Consider the following 18,767-nt stretch of genomic DNA (forward strand, 5'->3'; position numbering starts at 1 on the left):
TATATATATATATATATATGTATGTATATATATGTATGTATATATATATATATATGGAAATTAGTTGCCAGTTCTGGATGTCCTCTTGTCTTCAGGGTTCAGGTGACTTTTCAACTCTCTAGATTCCTGGCTTTCAATCCAAAGCAGAAAAGGGTAAGAGACACACTTATACCACCAGCTGTCCCAAGGATTAAAAATATATGCTAATCCATAGAAAAATCTCTTCAACTGATACCATGTCCATCTGCCTCAATTATTCGTTCAGTTGACAGATGACAGCCTACATGGGAGTGACAGCCTTATTACCGCTCTAGAGCATGGTATGTGAATTCTTCTGGCTTGTAAAGTATTCCGTGGAAGTCAAACAGCTGATTGCATATATGGAGCATATGGAATACTGGTGAACGAGCATAGGATTGGGCAGAAGGCAAAGTATGTTATCTCTGACATTGCTGCCAATATGCTAGCGTTTCCAAATATAACACCTGCTGTATTATTTGTTACTTATCTGTTTAATGTTAGAACATTTGAATCTATGTCTGTCACCAAAATGATTGACAGAAGAACGATTTACTAAACAATGCTAGTTAAATCATATTATTTAATTATTGTTTATAATTATTGCCTTACTACTTGAATGAAGACGAACTTTTAGCCCACTGTCCCATGCTTGTACTCTAATTATGAATATTGAAAACAATTGATGGGTGGTTCAACAATGTGTCACCCCTGTTTTTAAGCTGGCAGCAGTGGGATCGTGTGATAAGAATCTACACAGGTCTCAACTGGCATGCTAGTCAGCATCCCTTTCTAGATGTATTAAATGCCACATTTAAACTATCTGTCCACATTTTTTTCCTGACCTCTTCATTGTGCAAGTATGATCGTTAATTAAAGGTTCAGCGGTCGCTCATTCTATCTCAATTGAAAGATTCAATCTGCTTTTCATGAGCCAAAAGGAATTGGAGGAAAACAAGTCGCTTTCCTCAGCCCTTTTCTGCCCCATGCACTCCTGCACAGTTTATATAATTATCCAGTATGATCTTTCCCTATCTCACCCATTATAAAAACCTGGACCAAGGTGCGAGTGCTCCAGAGAACGTTTTTGCAGATAGAAACATAGGCGGCATCAGATCTTTTCACGGGTAGACAAGTCGGACTGTGATCTAATTGGAAACAAGTTGAAACCCGCTATTACGAACAATGCACTTTGTTGGAAACAATCGGAAACAGACTAACCCGCTAATGCAGAAAGAAGTGGGAGGAACTTTTTGTTCGCACCGAGAACGAAGACCAGAAATGATCTGCGATAAGCTTACTGGATAATTATATGAACTGTGCACTCCTGTAACAATCCTATGGTGTCATATCAAAATTTGAGATGCCTATTTCAGTCAGAAGGATCTACATTCCAATATGTATATTGGGGGGGGGGGGGTATAAGCCTCGTAAGACTAAGGGCAATGAATGTGGAAAAAATCTCATAGGCATGATTGGAGATACAGACTAGAAAGATACTGACTGGGTGTTGAAACAATCCAAGTCCATGCTGCGGAGTTTAAGTGACAAAAACTGGAGAAAGATTTTAAATGAGGAGAGGTACCGTACTTGAACTGCCAAAAGTTAAAGGTATAAGCTGCTTTTGAGTAACCACTAGTTTTAGAAGAGGGGCTTTCAGAGGAAATCCCTCGCAAAATAAAGAGAGCTATAGTTTTCGTCTGTTGATTTGCCATTATTCTCAGAAAATACTTATTAAAAATACAATTGCAGATCCATTATAATGAGAATATTCTTGTTAATCATCTCTTGACCCACAAAAATAGGTCATTTTATTCTCACTTTGGACTTGCGTTGTCTCTGTGAATGGCAATGATTCCTGGTAGCTGAAGACCATTCATTGGTGATAAAAATAATGAGGACCACATACAAATGCATTTCTTTAAAATAGTCAATTATCTTTAAAAACGAAAAAAAAAATATTTTATCACTTGTAACCAGCCTAGTGACGGTACCGCTCGCCATTTTTTTAATTTATAGCCAAGTGGCTGGTTTGCGTTTTGCTTATTTCTGTTTCGTCTGAATAGTAATGATCAGGCAGGTCACATTATACTGACCTAGCTGTTTAGCTCACCAGTCAAAGTGCTGTGACAGCGAAACCTTTGAAAATGTTGATGCTCTTTTAGATTGCTAAATTAACCATACTGAAACACATCAGCCAACTGTTAAATCAAATGATACCTGTTCTTTGTAACTTTTTTCTACTGTTTGTTTAAGGTTGAGGGTATCTTGGCGCTACAAAAAGGTCTAATCCCCGCACTGTGGTATCAGTTATGCATGAATGGCTCAAGACTTGGAACGTTCCATTTCTTTGAAGACAAAGGCTTTGTAAGAAGACCAGATGGAACAGCGAGTCCAGCAAAAATTATTTTGGCTGGATTAGTGGCAGGATGTGTTGGTGCCCTCTTTGGTAGTCCATTGTATTTGGTATGATTTTCGGATGTTAAAAAAAAAAATCGTGTAACGCGTTTGCTTTTTATGAATAAATTATTTTCTTTAAAATGAAAATCAGTGTTTTGTTTTTTTAAACTGCTGATAATGACTTTGGTAAACGTCCTTTTCTAATTTTTGTCCATTCATTTTGCTTTAAACTATTTTTTTCGGTTATCCTTTTTAATTAACTTGTATCGCCGCTTTTTTTTTAACGTTTAAACATGAAAAATGTCAATGAATACTAAATTCTTTGAAACGTGCTATTAGCCATGAATTTGTTACACGATATATAAAAAAAACATTGTATAGATTTGTTTTCTGATAATATAAAAAATCTGAACAAACAGTGCCTTACATGCTGATTTTACTGCTTCACCTAGAAAGAAACCTGAAAGGAAACCTTTGCTGGTGGTAAAGAAGAAATAGCCCAGGGAAACCCCAAAAACATGTTCTCCCTGTTTTCTTTTGTAAATTAATGTGTCTATGCTAAAATCCTTCACTCCTATACATGGCTATGGATGTGTCTCTGAAGACTTATTAGTGAGTTTGCTCTACAAACTAGAAGATGATAAAAACAATAAATATATGCTGCTTTAAGCAGCTTCATGTTCTAAATATTCTTTAAAATCTTCTGGAACACCCGCGAGAAACTTTGAAGACTCGTGGCGCAAAATATTGTATTTCTGGTGTTCAGGGTTCCTTGGTGAAAAAAAAAATCATCTAACATCCTTCCCCTTTAATTTTTTTGCCGAATTTATATACAAGACATATGGTGCTGTTTTATTCGTAAGAGTGCCTTAGTTTAGGGGAAGGGGAGTCTATTTCGTCTAAAGTGCAAAAACAGGCTATGTGCATGCAAATCTAGAAAGAATACGATCTGAAAGGGGAAAAGGCCTCCCTGGGGTATGTACCTTGCAACTATGCTAATTTGTTTGTATTTGCTGTTCCCCAGAGTAACTGTTTTTACTGTAAGTGTGTTTATTCAGTACCGTAGCGCGATTTGTGCAAAGGAGCACCTAGTTATAAAATTATTCTTCCTAGAATAAGATCACATTTAGTAAGTGCACTCAGTTCAGATACATAAAATATGGAGGGGAACTTCAGATCAGTCATAAAAGAGACTTAAATGACCGTTAAAAGTGAGAGAACAGTAAGGAGGTTTCCGTATTAACATAGCCATTTAAGATTATCAATACCATAGTGGATAAAAGATATCCTGTGTTTCTCTCTTGGAGTAACCGATATTCCATTCTGCGATTTTGTTTTTCTTTGATTGTTTTTGATGTGATTAAGGCTGTCACTTCTGGCACTAGTCATCTTTTGGTTATAATTAGACAGGCAAAAGATAAGCTGGTGTTGCTGGATGTTCACAAAAAAAACTCAAGACTTCTTTGAGTTGGGCGTAAGCTTCTTCCCAAAATCCCTTACAGCGTCCATCTCAGGTCAGCTTCTATTAAAGTAACTCATTTTGAAAATGTTGATTATCTCCAAGGGAATCCAAGGGCTTCATAATAATTACCTATCTTTAATGGGAAATCTCAGTTTGGCTCTATTGCTTCTTATTAAAGAGCAATTCTCACATTCAGAATTCCTTCTCGCTAGCCAGATTTCTCCCTGGCTAAAACAAGTGAAAAAAAAAACTTGTTAGGATGTCATAAGGAAACAACTTTTACAGGGCGCTTCCAACCACCTATTGAACTCTTATTATTAGTCATCCGCTTTACGCTAAAGTTTGAATTTTATTCCAATTCTTTAAGAACGACTTATGAAACACAAGTTTCATTTAATTAGAATAATAAAAAGGTTTTTTAGAAGTACTAAAAAACTTAAGCGTGAAGAGCGAAGTGTTGAGGAGGGGGCAACCCCCCTCGTATACGTAATAATTTCTGTTTGTTTAAGTTTTAATGTTTCTTCTTACTTACAGTTGAAAAAACTTGTTTTATTTATTTTATCATCTTAAAGACCAGTGCTAGTCTTCTTTGTACAAACAGTTGTTAGTTAATAACAATAGAAAACCTCAAAACATTGTACAGTTTTTTTACGCTCTTGTGAAATTCGTTTTGGGCAACATACTGCCTTTAGAATTACCGCCGGTAACATTGATTGTTGTACAAATATTGGAAAATTCAAATTTCGTCGATGACTGTGAAGGTGAATGAAATATCACCTAGATATTACAATCAAACGCGGAAGAAACTGTAAACGTTGGAACGGTAGCTATTAATTATATGGTTGACAAGTCCGCAAATTATTTCGTTTTCGAAAGAAGTTACGTAGATCTCACACTTGATCAATAACAAGATGATATGTAGTTTGAATGAAAACATGTAGATTCTTGTTTAATCTTCTTGATGCTCTTGACTGTCGCAAAACATTCAACCATACCTGAAAGACTGCTTTAAAAAGGCCTATTTGCTGTTCTTTCATCGCTTTTTGATGATGATAATCTCACGAGGAGTCAAACAAGCCAGACTAAAGCCTCAATTCAAGCTTGTAAAGAAATAGATTACATGTACTCAAATAGAAAAAAATAATAGGGTTTACTTTCAGAACTTGAATGATGAAGCTCTTTCCCCAAAACCGTAGTGGGAAATTGGAAACAGATTTTCAGTGAAATTCGATGATTATATAGCGTTTATCCAAACGAAGCACTTACATCGTACATTAATTTTTCATGTGAGGGAAGAACTGCAACTATGGACTAAACACAAAGTAGGCAGGTTAAATTTTACAAATGAGACGTACTTTCCAAACATCCTCAATATGCATGGATCATGTCCAGTTTCGGAGTGAAAACAGCAGTCTTGGCGCTCTTCAGAACGGATTCGGATGCATAGAAACATGAGATTTTAATCTAGGAAGTCGGTTCTGCGTTGGTCTTTAGCTGTTAAATCCTGCACAAGGGATCTTCTGCCAGAATGTCACGAAACCAAAAGATACTGATGCTGCCAATGATACCAATAATTTTTTTTTATGCTTGACAATGTGAAAATAGTTTAGCTATAAACCTTATGAATTTTATATGTTTGGAGTCAGAATGAAAAACTAATTCTGTTGGTGTAGAAGTAAAAGTTATTTAGCTCATATTGCAAAATTTATTAAGATGGACTTTGCTGTAGTATTAGAGGCTTACTATATGCTTTTTGTCTTAAAGCCTTTCGATTTTTTTTTCTTTTTTTTGCTCCAGCCAAATCTTAACCCCGTCTATTCAACATTAGAAAAACTTTTTTCTGTTCAATTTAAGGTTCCCAGAGAAGGCAGCTAATGCTAATAAAGAAGCGTTTTATATACGGTAATATTGCAATTACGGGGTTTATGCAGGTCAATAATCCTTTTCTTGTTCTATCGGGGATTAAAATTTTTAGCTTTTTGGCCCTTCCTCCGTACTTTAAAAGCAGATTTATTTTGCCTTGCTGTAGCGGTGTCGATTTTGGGTATGTTATTGAGCTAATTTTTCCATCTAACGGTAAAAAAAAATTAATTTTGTTATAACTTATTATAGAATCAATTACATTTTGGTTGTATTATCCCCATTTATATGGAATATTTTGATGGATTCTATCCTAAGGAGTACAGCTAAGGCAATGGGAGAATTCGGAATCAATTGAAGAAGTAAAACTCTCCTAGACTTAGATTATGCTGATTTTTTCAGCATCCTAGATGAAAATGATACCAAAACGAATGAATTTTTAGAGGCCCTTCCTCCGTACTTTAAATGCATATTTATTTTGCCTTGCTGTAGCGGTGTCGATTTTGGGTATGTTGTTGAGCTAATTTTTCCATCTAACGGTAAAAAAAATTAATTTTGTTATAACTTATTATAGAATCAATTACATTTTGGTTGTATTATCCCCATTTATATGGAATATTTTGATGGATTCTATCCTAAGGAGCACAGCTAAGGCAATGGGAGAATTCGGAATCAATTGAAGAAGTAAAACTCTCCTAGACTTAGATTATGCTGATTTTTTAAGCATCCTAGATGAAAATGATATCAAAACGAATGAAGTTTTAGAGGTTTTGCATTTTCAGGGTGCTAGAATTTATTTGAAAATTCATGATCAGGCTAAGATCAGGTATAAGTGAAGGAGAAGAGGTGATGTTGGGTAACGAGAAGATCGATCAAGTGGACAGTTTCACTTTCCTAGGTAGTATTATTTGTAAATATGGTTGGTGCAGGTTTTTTTTTCACAGTTGCAAAAAGTTTGGAAGAATAGGAAGATAAGTCTACGCACCAAGATGAGAATGTTAGAAGCTACAGTGATGACTCTGGTCAAGTATAGTTTTGAAAGGTGGGTGCTTCGAAACGGAGGAGGATTTGTTAGAAATTTTCCAGAGAAATTACCTACGGATTGTTTTGGGTCCCGACTTACTGACCTTATCTTAAACAGTAAGCTATGCGAAAAATGTGGGTCATTCCCGCTTTCAGGGCTATAATGAAAGAAAGGTTTGAGATGGCTAGGACACTTTCAGCACATGAAGGCCGAATGGCCGAAGATCGTCCTTGTCGGTCACCCGTCTAGGGCCAACGAAAAGCAGGTCGCCCCCGAATAGGGTGGGACGATGTCGTAAGGAAAGACTTAAGGAAAATGGGAACTTCTTGGGATGTTGTAAAGGAGAAGCGGGTGGAGGAGAAGCGTGCATAACTCTGTTGGCCTCCTTGATTTTACCTTTACAAAGAAAAGACAGCTTTTAATTCTTGAAACTTGATATCTCCACCCAAAAATATGTAGCTGGTAACCAATAGTATAGCAAGTAGAATTTACAGGGGATTATCAGAATTCTTTTGTTTAATTAATTGAGGTATAAAGCTCCTTAAAGTGCATTATGAGAAAAACATTTCTTCAATGTTCATGGGGGATCCTTTGGATCAACCTGAACAAAAGTGTGGGGGAAAGGTTCCCCTCACTTCTCAAATGCAGGGTTGTACGTAAAATTTCGTATCATGTCCGAAGGTAGTAGCAGGATTCCTAAGTTTAAAAATCAAATCATTTTAAGAAAAACAGTACGATAAAAATCATTCCAGAATACTGGTAAACATCAAATAAAATGACGAATAATTCTATTTTTTAAAAGGGCCTTTCATCTTCTTTAGTTACTATTTATATCTCTGTAAAAGTGAAAAATAACGCATGAAACTCGACTATATTCTATATACCTATATACTATATATCTATTTACTATATACCTAGGTGAAGACTCAACTTCAGTCTCATTCAAATGCGTCCATTGCTGTAGGCTATCAGCACGATCATAATGGGATGCGAGACGCTGTGAGCTCTATTTATAAACAGCATGGAATCAAAGGGCTGTGGAGAGGCTCATTATCGTCTCTGCCAAGAGTATCAGTAGGATCAGCAAGCCAGCTCCTAACGTTCACTAAGTCTAGAGAGTACATTCATGAGCTCAAAGTAAGTTGAATCTCAATCATTTTACAAACCGTTTTGACATTAATACGGCTTGTTAGGGTTTAGATTGTTAAAAGTACAAGTATAACAGCTATAATGCCTAGAAATCAAATCATTCATGATAATGAACTATAAGTAAAAGGACCGTGTCAATTGAAAACTGGCACATTAAAAAAGGAACCTTAGTAACAATATGTGCAATAAAAGACTGCTATTAATATTGATTCTAAACGTTAAGTTTTTAGTGAAAAAAATATCGGATCAAAATTTGTGAATAAAGGAGAATGTGTATGACTTCATAAATAGGGAACATTCTAAAACAGGTTGGGTCTTGATGGGAATGACTCCATCTAACTTGACAGAAGCAACAGCAGGCCTTTGGGATTTTTGCACATTAGCATTTATTGTGAAATTTCATGAACATCAATTGGCTGATTGGGTGCATTATTGATTAGCCAGGTTGAAAGTATTTTACAACAACTGAATAAGAGATACTGTGTGGATATCATATAGGTCGGTAAAGTTATATGGGCTTGTATACTGTCTTCTGATATAAGATTCGAACAAATTAAAACGATTGTTTTATTCAAAAATCTTACACAAAATCTATGTTAATACAGTCAAATTAATCAAAATAAGAACACGTTAAAAGTTGCATTCACTGGTGGACTATCACTACAATGATTGAACATCAGTATAGTGATTTTGTCACCCTGCTTCAATGCTCAATTATGCATTGTAAATAATTTTCCGATTCTGGCACATTATCAAAAATAATTTCAGACTTTTTGCTTCAAGAACCAAAAGAGGTGTAACATTAATAGTCTTATAAAGTTGGGGGAGGTGGGTGTTCAGGAACCAGTGTCCTGCAATGATGTAGATGAAAATTTGTGCGAGATCAGTTTTTTAACAAGTTGTAAAATACCCACAACTCTACTAAAATTTATCTTTAAATAATTTGTTTAAAATGGGACATTTAGATATTTTTCGGCCCTCTTAAGGGGACTTCATACAACTATGTGGTTAAAATTATAAGCTTAGCGCAATATTTTAGTATTAATTTGATGGAAATCAAGCATCGTTCAGAAAATATTTACTTACTTGGTTTGAGACTGTCGCCTGGTAGTGAATATATCTTCCTAAAGGATTCATGAAGAACCATAAGTCGAAAGAGGTGTATTACGTCTATAATTACAAAGCATGGGGGATAGGGATGGGGAAGGCTTTTGGGCTCTATTACTATTCGCTTGAAATTGTCACTGAACAATCACGAGTCGAAATCAGTGCAACCTTCCTATATTTATAAAGTTAGGGGTAGGGGTGGTTGCACGGCCCTGCCCTAAGTTGCCCCAACTACACAGACCAAAGAATCGTTCGATTTAAACACAGGATCAACACCTTTGGGGGATTGTTAGCTTGGTGTATTTGGGGGGTGTTCATACTATAATTTGACGCCACTTCCAAAATGATCCTTGAACAGTTACGACTCGAAAGAGGTGTGATGTTTCTGTATTTGTGAATGTGAGGACTGGATTCTGGTCCCAGGATATACTTTAATTACAAAGAAAATATGTACACGGTCATGATTTTAGCAAGGTATAACACGCCCTCCACTCTACAAACTTTGTCTTTCAAGTGTTCATTTTAGAAGGGATTGTTTACGTAATTTAGAGGCCTTGTCCATGAGATTATAGGCAATTATGTTGCTGTAAATGCAATTTCGGTTAAATATTTGTAATAAGTGACTTTAAAAACTTATACGTGCCAACTTAGATGGAAATCAAACACCAGATGGAATATAATATGCAATATGGGACAGTCATCTGATCGTTTGGTGCCATTTTTAAAATGGCACCAACACACGTTTCGCTACACGTGTATATTGACATTGGAAAAAAAACAATATATGGGTGGCACATTGCTCTTTATAACGATTAATTATCTTTTTATTAGATGTTCAAGTTCTTAACAATTAATTTCTTACTGACTTTGTCCTGAAATATTGATTTTAAGCACTATTTTACTTTTTCCAGCGAAAAATTATGGTCCTTGAAAATTTTCCCGATCTTCAGAAATTTTTCTGGGAAGTTTTCTGGTTGCCATAGAAGTTGTATTTTGTTAGTTTTCATGGTTCTATTTTTAAGAGAAATTCTCCCAATTCCTCAACAATAACTTGTGTGGACAGTTTCTTTTTTCTCCTCAATCTTGGGTTTCGTTGTGCAATTAGATGTAAGTCAATCAAAATCCAAAGCGTCGTTTTCAAGATTATTTTGGATTCGGGGCTAAGAAAAAATGAGAAAAGGAAAATACGGTGACTTCATGGGTTATAGTCCAGGACTTTTAGGGTTTGACCCGGACAAAATTGCAATATAAACGAAAATGGTACCAAAATGATCAGAAAAAAATTCTGTACAACATACTAAAAGTCCCCATAAATCCGAGTGGGGCGAGTACCCGAAAAACAGGGGAAATGCGGGGGAAATTGGGAAAAATGCCGAACATGCCCAGAAAATAGTTCAAAGTGAGTTTTCTGGGGCTTTCCCATACTCTGATCATGAAACTGACATCTAAAATTCAGTATAGAATAAAAGTACTACGGAAAACGGGGGGAACAGGGGGAAGAGGGGAAAAATTTAAAAATACAGGGTAGGGGTAGAAACCGCTTTGAAATATGTTTTCTGGGGTCTTTCTATCTGCTGATCCCGAAACTACATCTAAAATGAAAGAACGAACATGCCCCCCGCCATAATGAGAGACACGGGGGATCGAGGGTAAGAAATGGGACAATTCAATTCAGGGGTATAAATCAGTTTGAACTGTATTTTCCTGGGTTTTTATATCTGATAATCCCAACATTGACAGCTAAAATAAAAGAAAAAAAACAAGAACCATGAAAAACAAACAGAACTGGAGAAAATAACAGACAGGGGGAAGGGAAGCCTGACTCCTGAGCCAGCTGCTACTGGCTTATAAGTGGGCCTATGGACAAAATAACTCGCTTAAGTTTCAAACTTTTATTTTCTTGAATCACAGACATTTCTTACAACCATTTGAATTACTAAACATAAAGAAAACAACCGCTTGGCAGTGATCACAGTATAAAACTTCAGCTACTATAGGTAAAATTTGTACTTTCGAAGGCAATATCGTTGAATAAAAAACTAAAAAAAGAACTTCAGTAACTATAGGTAAAATCTGCACTTTTTAAGGCAGTAGAGTTGACTTGAAAAACACAGCATTGATGTCACTAGTCGATCTCCTCATCTTCGACAATCTCGTTGTCCCTGTTCAAAAAGTTGATACCCTGACATTCTCTGCACGCGAACGTACACGCTAATCCATTTTTCTTGCAGCTGCATCGTGAGTTCTCGCAGCCTGTCTTACAGTTGCATCTCACGACACTCAAAAGAGTCTGAGGTGCGGGCAACAAATCGGTATTCACAGGTGAGTATTTATGGTCTCTGAGGAGCCAACCCCAGTCAGCCGGGTCGAGGTCAGCTGGCTCCCCTTTCCAACGGGATACCTGGAGGCGCACTCACTGAGAGTGGAATGAAGCTGCAGCTTCGGTTGGCGGAAGCCTTTCAGGCTTAACAAACGCCGTAGTATTTGACGGAGAAACTTTTTCCAAGAAAATTCAATGTCGCAGCTTAGTGAGATCTTCGTTTGGTCGTGCTTTATACAAGCTGAGGAGAAGATATTCACCCGCTTTCACAATTTCATCTCTAGACGATGATTCATTCAGAAACACTTCGCATTTTTTTCTGAACACTTCGCTCTTCTTCAAAAGAGGTCGCACAGCTTGCTTTCCAAGTCCGAAAACTCGTGAGGTCGTGTCACATCCCAAGAGTGTGTGCCCTACCAGAAGTAGCCTGGATACTTCTCCCATTTTTTTTTTAACTTCGTTGAGGCACCAGAACCGTGTTATCGCTTCTTTTGCGTTCGTTGACGATTCGAAGTAAAGTGTTTTTGCACTAGGCGGGAAGTGATACAAGAGTAAAATCAGAAGGTCAGTGTCATTGCCAAGAACTATTGTTTCAGAGTTTTCTGCTTTCGTTACGGCAGTCTTCACGATTAGATAGTCAGCATCGTCCTTCGCATGGACGACTTCAAATCCTTTGGCTCTAAGTTTTTCCCCGATATAGCCTAGCTTATAATTCGCTGTTTGTTCTGAGAGTTGCTCAAAAACTCTTCCTTCTTTTTCTGGAGCTTCATCCCTAAACTGAAATCGATCACTTGATGCTGGCTTCCCTTACACCGTCGGTTGTGGGTAGCATCTTTCGTGGTTGGACCAGTGCTGTATCCATCGAAGACAACAGTAGGGGAGGTACAGCGTCGAGTAACGAAACTAACATAGCTGTCATAGATTGAATCATAAGTATCACCAATCTTCCAAGGTACTTGCTGAAGCAGCCCACCTCCGTCAACTATAGTGACACGATTTGACATTGGCAGGTGGTGAATCGAGTCCGTTTTCGCTTCTTACCATATTGCTTTCGCTAGTGCAGGTTTGTCTGGTTGACGCATTATGCCAGAATTCTCAAACAAAGCGGGCGGATAACTGCACAGTTCGTAACGTAGAGTTTCTGCCATGTCGTTTTCAGATGTATGGGCAGCAGTCGAAAGACGTTGAAAAAGCAGCGCAGGGTCGATATGCAAAATAGCACCATCTACCCTAATATTCCCATCGGATGCCAGTGTAACGACTTTGTCTTTCTTCCTGAATGAAAAACTTTCGAGGGATTGGCCATCCATGCGCTGGAGGATTAGCTCACCTACAGCTTTAGCATCCTCTGCATTGACGCCTTTTTGGGCAATCAACCCGGAACCTATACTTCTAAGCTCTGTGGAACTAGTGAAAGGACAGTTTTCTAGAAGGAATTCAAGAAACGTCAGTAGATCCTTAGTATCTCTCCTTATTCGTGCTGCGGTTGCAGTAACGTGCTGTTCACTAGAACTGTACTCTAGGCCCGTCAGTTTCTGCATTAGATCATTCACTGAAGCGAGTACTGGCATAGACATTGTCCATATGTTTCTCTGTAGCTCAGTCATCCCTTTTCCTCTTGTCAGCCCTCCATCTGTTTTTAGGCTCTTCATCAGCACTGTCTCGATGATGAGGTCTGGAGCCAATCCAGCGCAATAACGATCACTTCGTCGGGCAATAAACTTGCCGCTTGCAAACTGTCCGAAGAGCTGTGGATTCGATGTTTCAAGTTCCTGCATCATCTGAAGAAAAAGACGAACTGACTTGGCATAAAGATTATGCCCCGCAGCTGTAAGGTATGGGAGAATATGAGAAAGAGAGGATAAGTAGAGATTCCAGTCTCCTGTCCTTCCTGCTTTCAAAAATTTCCGAAAGATCGAAACCGTTTCAGAATACTGCATGAATAGTTTCGCAGTTCTGCTGGATTTCAGAGACGATTTTAAGGCTTCGAGGCGTAGCGAAATCGCCTGAAGCCGCTTCTTCCAGAGAAATATTTCCATCCACCAACTCGTCATACACGCTGGAGACTCGTACAAAATCTTCGCGGTCGGAAGGTCTCTCGCGATATGGACTCAAGTATGCCCTACACAAAAGAGAAATATTCAGTGATACGTCGACTAGCTTTTGCGCTCCTACTGCTCTTGCAACCGCTTTGCCGCTGAAAATGTGTTTCACTGTATTCTCCGTGTTTCACTGTATTCCGAACCTATGGGGTAGCAGAACTTCTATAGATCTCCTGTATTAACATTTGTAAGCATTTTCACATGCTTTCTACCCCTACCCTGTATCTATCCCTTTGTCCCCTCCCTCCCCCCCCATTCCCCCGTTTTATTTTAATCAATTTTTTTATATCATTTTAGTTCTCAATTTCGTAATCACCAGATAGGAATAACCCAGAAAATATCTTTCAAATCGCATTCTACCCCTACCCTGTATTGTTCTCTTTTATCCCCTCTTTCCCCTGTTCCCCCGTTTTCCGTAGTACTCTTTTTCTACACTGAATTTTAGATGTCAATTTCGTAATCAGCGTATGTGAAAACCTCAGAAAACTCACTTTAAACTATTTTCTGGGCATGTTCGGCATTTTTCCCATTTTCCCCCGCATTTCCCCCTTTTCCCCTGTTTTTCGGGTACTCGCCCCACTCGGATTTATAGGGACTTTTAGTATGTTGTACAGAATTTTTTTCTGATCCTTTTGGTACCATTTTCGTTTATATTGCAATTTTGTCCGGGTTCGACACTTTTTTGAGCTAAAAGTCCTGGACTATTATCAAAACAGTGTTGATTAAGGATATATTTACACCCTTTGGGGAAATGGGATTCGGTCTGTATGCTATGATTAAGTAATTTGTATTACTTCATTCAAAACTGAGTGGACTACATTTTCTTTTTCAGATTTTCCCGCACGATTCCTGGCTCAATATTTTAGCGTCTAGTTTTCTAAGTGGAATTGCTGTTGTATTATTAATGACTCCTTTTGATGTCATCTCTACTAGGATATATAATCAAGGTAAACTCAAATTGTTTTCTTTATAATGGGAAGGAGGAGGGGCTCAATATTAAAGCATACTAATTCTATTTTTATCACAAATTATTCTTTGGATGCATAATATGCTACATTTTTATACGAATAACCAGTTTTATGCCAAGGCTTAGGATCCTTTGTCCGAGAGGACGAGGGTTCGAATCCTAGTATACTCAATTATTTGGTTTGGGACTGGGGTCAGTGGCGTGACTCTGGAAGCTCAGCCAGAGTCGACTCAGCTTTAAATGGGTACCTGGAGAAATCTGGGGAAGGTAAACAGGAAGGGTGTGCGAAAGTACAGGATTGTTGGCCCCCAACCCCACATTGCACTTCCTGCCTGAAGGGCCAAGAAACGGAGTTCAGCACCGTCGGTAGGGACAGTAAAGTCCAATGCCGTATTCTTTACCTTAGCCAAAAGTAATCTTAAATGGCTCTAAGAAATTCAAATGGATAGTGAAAGTTCTCCTCTTGGTCTTCGATCCTTTTTTGGGCTTAATTCACTTTAATAATGTATCCCTAATATAAACGCATAGAATAAGGGCCAGGGATGATGTGGAGGGGTCTCCTCCAATTTGACTAAATTCTCGGTTTATGTTGGCAATAATGATCATAGACTTGGTAAAATGTTATCCCCTTTCACACACACACATTTTGACTATTAACATCTCTGCCTCCGCATATAACTTAGACGGTAAATGAATTCTTAAAACATACGGGAATTTTGTTTCCAATACGTAAGTCTGTTATTAACTTAAGGAGGAATTCTAACTTGATAGACTTCTAGTTGTTTTCTTAATCACTTTCATTCTTTGTAAGCCTACATAAGGAAAATTTGGCGAAACTACTCGATTTACGCTTAAAGGTTTTTCAGCTTTAATAACGAGAAAAAGTAAAGAAAGAAGAAGACAAGAAGGGAGTCGAAGCTTGTATTAAGGGATAAAGATAGCTATGCAATGGAGAGGTGGCCCTTGCAACTGCCGTTAAGAACATTCTTCATAAATGGGAAAGAAGTGGAAGCATCTACATTTAATTTTATCCCCTTTTTATAAAAGTAAAAGAAGCCTATTCTAAGCTACGATATTTCAAATTTTCGAAGCTCCTGTGAACTAATACCAGGGGGCTGATCTCCGCCCTTATGGTCGAACCTCTATCTTTCAAACATTTAGCATTTTCATGTTTTAAGTGTAGACCCAAAATTAATGTTTTCATTCTTCACTCTTTTTAATATGTATTGTCCTTTCCATTTCGAATAAAACAAACTTGCTCTTTTGATTGAAGTTTCACGCGGATTTCTTTTATATTCACGCAAAGAAAGATTTTGCTGTTACTGAATATTTTTTGCCTATTCTTACTCTAGTTCTCATTTCAGTGACGAATGGTCAGTCATAAAACCTGAAAGGCTGATCTGTATTCTTTGTTCGCTAATTTCTCAATGAATGTTCGTTAATTTATCAATAATTTCTCAATACTGGTCTCTCACGTTGATATGAAATTTAGCTCTATGTGATGTTTGTTATAGTGAATGAAATAAGCAAAAATAATGAAGATTTCGTATGAAAATCAGGGGGAAACCTAAAACTTAAACCGAATAATAGCCAATAAGAGATGAGGTCACACCTAAAACATCCCGAAATTGACTATAAATCAAGATATGAAACCTAAAACAAAAATAAAACACTACATATATGGGTAATGCTATACCCTCTCAACTTCTAAAAGGGATGGGCTGTCGTTTGGTATCTGGGGGGTCTAAACATCATAATTAGGGCCGTCCAATCATGCAGGTTGAAAATCCTGCTTAAATTATTTCAATAAGGTCTACTATGACCAGTATGTTTTTATTTTGGACGTCTATGTTGCAGAGTTCATCCCACATTGGTGATCATTAATTTCAAAAATTTTCAACACCAATCCCTTGAAAATCAAGAAAAAAAAAGCAAAAAGAAAAGGCTGGGAATCCTGAGGGTCGTGGGCCAAAGTCCTCATTTTGGGTAGTTTAATCACAAATATTGAAAATCTTTGCGTAGTTGATTTCAAGAAATTGTAGCAATATACCTTTCTGTTAAAAAATATCTCCAAAGCCTCTTTTTATATAGGCCAATACGGAAAGCGGCAGATAACCATTTGATCAGTTTTGTCTCTGAAAAAAGGACACGAACTTCTAATTTACGATCGAATAAGCCCTTTCCCGAGCTTTTACGAGTGTCTGTTTCATGCGATTAGTCCAAGGAAAGAAAATATAATAACAAATACTTTATGGTAGACATTCTTTATTATTTCAATTCTAGTTCATTGCCTGTAATAAAATTAATTAAAAAAGAAAACCAAGCTTTTCTTATGGAAGAAAAGAGCTAAGTTAAAAAAGAATATTTTTATTAAAATGCTCTTTCAAAGAGAAATAAAAGCTGTTTAAACAAGGTGAAACCTATATGTATATCTTTGTGCAAAAATGTGGCGGTGGGAAAGGAGGCTGGGGATGTTGAAAGGGCAACTGGGCCTTTTTGGTTCTTCAATCAAATAGACTTGACATTCTTGTGTGATCCCAGTTAAAACTAGATGCCATATTCCTACCTTAGTGCTAAAAAGTTAACATTTGGAGAAGGCAGCAATACTAGAGTTGTAATGGGTATACTTTGGTCCTTGAATCAAAAGATTGGAAAACCTTGCATGAATCAGGTTTAAACAAGATTTGACATGTCTATCTTTCTGTTAAAATGGTCGTGGTGGGACTGGTGGATATTGGAAAGGGTACTGGCCCAGTTGGGATTTACAATCATATAGATTGAAAACCTTTTTGTATGATTCCTGTTCAAAGAAAGTGCAATGTGTCTTTCTGATGCCCATCAAGACAATTAGCAACTTGGACTTTTGTCCAAGTTGTAAATGAAGTCAGTTCAAGCTGAATATCTAGTTTAAACGAAGTGACACGTGCATATCGGTTTACCAAATATCTGGTGGTTGAGGAGAGGGGTGGCATAGGCCCAATATGTGCCCATAATCACTCACATTTAAATCCTTTCTATCATTTCGGTTTAAATAAAGTGCACCGTGCCCATATTTTCTAATAACATTTTACTGTTAAAAACGGGTCAATTACATTATTTGGGGACTTCTACAGGGATTATCCTACAGCAGCCTGTTGGGTAATACAAGCTGAGTAGGCTTTTGAAGTAGATTGTCAGGTTTTAGCTATTGACATGATCATTATTAAAATGGATTTGGACAAATATTCAGAGTATGTTAAAGCGATTAGTATATAATTTCTAATGGGGAATCGTCTAAACAAGCAGTTAGGTCGAATTATGTAGACAATACCTTTTTTTTTTTTTTTTCAGAGGGACTGATTTGCCCTACACAGTCCCCTCTTATGAATGTGTGAGTAGGATGATAAGCCTTTATTTAAAGTAAGGCATGGCCTTTGTTTAATTTATTCCGCATGTTGTACCGCTTCCTAATTTATAAAAAAAAAACAGAAATATTTATGTATTCAATTCATTTGCACTACACCTCAGTTTCTGTCTCTTTCCTTTGTAAACTGGAGTAAAAGCAATTTATTGGTAAACTCTAATGTGGCAATTTACATGCGTTGTTTTCTTCGTAAAGCAAAGCAGCATAGATTGATACAATTCATGTCCTATGTAACGAGTACATATGTTAAGCAATATTATGTTACACAACATCAAGGTTCCATAGCAAGGTTGCTAAAGGGGAAGCTTCTAGTTAGGTACTATGGTGAGTGCACGTCATCGTGTGTGACTCGGGCTACTTTTCATTAAAACCAGTTTGTAGCTGCAGCAGTATTATCGGATGTTTCTGTATTTAGCTCGTCCTTTGGGGACTACAATAAAAGTTCTGACTCTTCAAGTCGTGGAGCCTTTCTAGGGATCGTTACGTTATATATTTTTTTTTTTTTTAAATATGTCTTATCTTGTTCTTTTACAGGAATAGATGCAAAAGGAAGAGGCTTGCTTTATAGCGGTGTCGTTGATTGTTGTATCAAAGTTTTGAGAACAGAAGGACCTCTCGGCTTGTACAAGGGTTTGTTAGCGAGTTACTTCCGGATAGGCCCACATTCAGTTTTAAACCTATTGTTCTGGACTCAATTAAGGAAGCTACAAAAGTCAGCTGAAATATCAGCCAACAAGGCCATCAGTTGATTTCTTTGAAACTATTTATAGTATATTTTCTTAAAAATAAATTCCATTTTATTTCTAGTTATATATTATAGTTGTTCCTTAAAAAGGTATTTGCAGTAAAGCTATTTGAGAGTTCAGTTTTTAAACATTTTATTTTTTTATATGTGACCGCCCAACTTAAACAAAAATATGCGGTTAAATTACTAATTTACCCATATCTTACACGG

At 37.2% G+C, this 18,767-nt stretch overlaps 1 protein-coding gene across 1 annotated transcript in view; it reads left to right on the top strand.

Annotated features, from left to right (window-relative positions):
• The window catches only part of LOC148956487 (solute carrier family 25 member 35-like), a 34,825-nt gene extending 16,221 nt beyond the window's left edge, over positions 1-18,604 (top strand). The window contains exons 2-5 of the mRNA XM_089108340.1: positions 2,275-2,484; positions 7,683-7,901; positions 14,275-14,389; positions 18,347-18,604. Coding sequence (XP_088964466.1) covers positions 2,275-2,484; positions 7,683-7,901; positions 14,275-14,389; positions 18,347-18,561 — 759 coding nt within the window. The 3' untranslated portion in view covers positions 18,562-18,604. The remainder of the gene's footprint in view (positions 1-2,274; positions 2,485-7,682; positions 7,902-14,274; positions 14,390-18,346) is intronic.
• The last annotated feature ends 163 nt before the right edge of the window (positions 18,605-18,767 follow it).

Source organism: Artemia sp. Qi Xiang Cuo, chromosome 1 (genome assembly GCF_049724085.1).
Source record: "Artemia sp. Qi Xiang Cuo chromosome 1, ASM4972408v1, whole genome shotgun sequence".
In the NCBI taxonomy this organism is placed as follows: Eukaryota; Metazoa; Arthropoda; class Branchiopoda; order Anostraca; family Artemiidae; genus Artemia; species Artemia sp. Qi Xiang Cuo.